The 2,732-nt window shown below is 51.2% G+C and overlaps 1 protein-coding gene across 1 annotated transcript; it reads left to right on the top strand.

The window, feature by feature from the left end:
• Positions 1-623: 623 nt before the first annotated feature.
• On the top strand, positions 624-1,361 carry LOC148570134 (uncharacterized). Its single transcript, XM_088506862.1, has one exon. The coding sequence runs from the start codon at positions 624-626 to the stop codon at positions 1,359-1,361; it is 738 nt and encodes a 245-aa protein (XP_088362988.1).
• The last annotated feature ends 1,371 nt before the right edge of the window (positions 1,362-2,732 follow it).

Genomic DNA, 2,732 nt, shown 5'->3' with positions numbered 1-2,732 from the left:
CCCTCCGACGACACGGCATGAGGCTCAACCCCCTCAAATGTGCCTTTGCCATGGAGGCTGAGAAGTTCCTAGGATTTATGATAACCCAAAGGGGGGTGGAAGCTAATCCTGAAAAATGCCAAGCGATACTCCAAATGAGGAGCCCGGGTTGCATCAGAGACGTTCAGAGACTGGCAGGAAGTCTCACCGTGCTATCTCGCTTCCTTGGGGCATCGGCAGCAAAAGCCCTGCCCTTCTTCAACCTGATGAGAAAGGGGATAGCGTTTGAATGGACCCCAGCGTGTGAGGAAGCATTCAAACATTTCAAAGAGATCCTCGCAACTCCTCTCGTGCTCGGGAAACCCATAGTCGGAGAACCGCTATACCTGTACCTGGCCATAACGGACGAAGCGTTGGCAGCAGTTCTGGTACGGGAGGAAGGGAAGGCTCAACAACCAATCTACTTCGTGAGTAGAGCAGTGCAAGAAGTAGAACTGAGATACAGCAAATTAGAGAAGCTAGCTCTGGCACTACTAACCTCCTCCCGAAGACTAAGACAGTACTTCCAGGGTCCCCAGGTAGTCGTGAGAACGGACTAGGGAATTCGTCAGGTACTCCAAAAACCCGACTTGGCGGGAAGAATGATGACTTGGGCCATTGAGCTATCTCAGTATGATTTGCGATACGAGCCTCGACATGCGATCAAGGCACAAGCAATGGCAAACTTCTTGGTGGAAGTAGCGGGGGACCCAACCGAGGAAGCGGGCACACGGTGGAGGCTCCATGTGGACGGGGCCTCCAATCAAACGTCCGGGGGTGCCAGGATCTTTTCGGAAAGTCCTACCGGGGTCATATACGAACAATTAATCAAGTTCGAGTTTCCCGTATCAAACAACCAAGCAGAATACGAGGCTTTCCTGGGCGGCTTGATCCTAGCCCGAGAAGTCGGGGCTACGAGGCTGGAAGTATGCAGTGACTCGCAGGTCGTTACCTCGCAGGTGAACGGAAGCTACCAAGCCAGGGACTCGCTATTGCAAAAGTACTTGGAAAAGGTCAAAGAGCTAGCAAAGCAGTTCGAGGAGGTCGCGGTCCAACACGTTCCGAGGGAAAGGAACACACGGGCAGACCTCCTATCAAAGCTAGTGAGCACGAAACCGGGAGTTGGTAACAGGTCCCTTATTCAAGGAATGACAAAAGAACCAGCAGTCGCCCTCCACCTAACAAAGATAGGCCCCTCCTGGATGGACCCCATCACTGATTTCCTAAGGAACGGCAAACTCCCTGAGGACGAAAAGGAGGCTAAAGCATTAAGAAGGGAGGCGGCCAGATATGCGATCATACAAGACCAACTGTTCAAAAGGGACTTAGCCAGCCCTTGCTGAAATGCCTCCATCCCGACCAAACGGACTACGTGCTCAGAGAAGTCCACGAGGGATGCTGCGGCCATCACATCGGGGGAAAAGCCCTAGCAAAAAAGCTCATCCGTGCTGGATATTACTGGCCGTCGATGATGGTCGACTCAAAAGAGTTCGTAAAGAAATGTGTCAAGTGTCAAGAGAACGCCAACTTCCACAAAGCGCCAACGTCCGAACTAAGCCTACTGACGTCCTCCCGACCTTTCGCACAATGGGGAGTCGACCTACTGAGACCCTTCCCGGTCGGCCCGGGACAAGTCAAATACCTCATAGTCGCTGTCGACTACTACACCAAATGGATAGAGGCTGAACCACTAGCAAGCATATCTTCAGCCAATTGTCGAAAGTTCATGTGGAGACAGGTGATAACTCGATTCGGCATCTCGGAAGTCGTCATCTCTGACAACAGGACACAGTTCACCGACAAGAAATTCATGGAGTTCCTCACCGGCCTGGGCATAAAGCAGAAATTCTCCTCAGTAGAGCACCCCTAGACAAATGGTCAAGTTGAGGCCGCAAACAAGGTCATCTTGCTGGGCCTCAAGAAGCGGCTGGACAGCAAAAAAGGCGCATGGGCCGACGAACTTGCCTCGGTCCTCTGGTCCTACCGAACGACCGAGCAATCATCCACAGGAGAAACTCCTTTCCGTCTGACGTATGGAGTGGACGCAATGATACCCGTAGAGATCGGCGAGCCGAGCCCACGATTACTTCTGAAGGGAGTAGAGGAAGCGGTAGAGAAAGACCTGGCAGATGAGGCTAGGGAGGTGGCCCATTTGTCAGAAATAGCACTAAAGCAAAGAATGGCCCTGCGCTACAACACCAAAATGCTCAAGAGGGAATTTGAGCAAAACGACCTCGTCCTACGGCGCAACGATATCGGGCTACCGACCCAGGGAGAAGGCAAATTGGCGGTGAACTGGGAAGGCCCCTACAGAGTCAAAGAAATGATTGCCAAGGGTGCCTACAAACTGGAAAAGCTTGATGGAAGGGAGGTCCTGAGAACTTGGAATGCAGGTAACCTGAGAAGGTTTTACTCCTAGCTCAGGCACGCCGGCCAGGCGATCTAACGAGCTTAATCATTTATCTTTATACTCGCTACGGTAATAGACTTGTTTAATTGCCAATTAATGTTTACTTGTTAAAAAATTACCTCTCTATTGTTCCTTTTTATTTCTTATTTACACATCACACGGAAACGAGTTCCACAATGCATTAAACGGAACCACAATACGGCACCCCAAGACTGATCACTCCGGGAGCCACCTAAATTAAAGCCATAACAAACGGCTACAACGAAAGCAAAAGGCCACAACCTGGCTTCGCCGAATTACCAAC

The sequence above is a fragment of the Arachis ipaensis genome, chromosome B3, assembly GCF_059453495.1.
Source record: "Arachis ipaensis isolate K30076 ecotype BB chromosome B3, ASM5945349v1, whole genome shotgun sequence".
NCBI lineage: Eukaryota > Viridiplantae > Streptophyta > Magnoliopsida > Fabales > Fabaceae > Arachis > Arachis ipaensis.
This window is presented reverse-complemented; position numbering and strand designations above follow the sequence as displayed.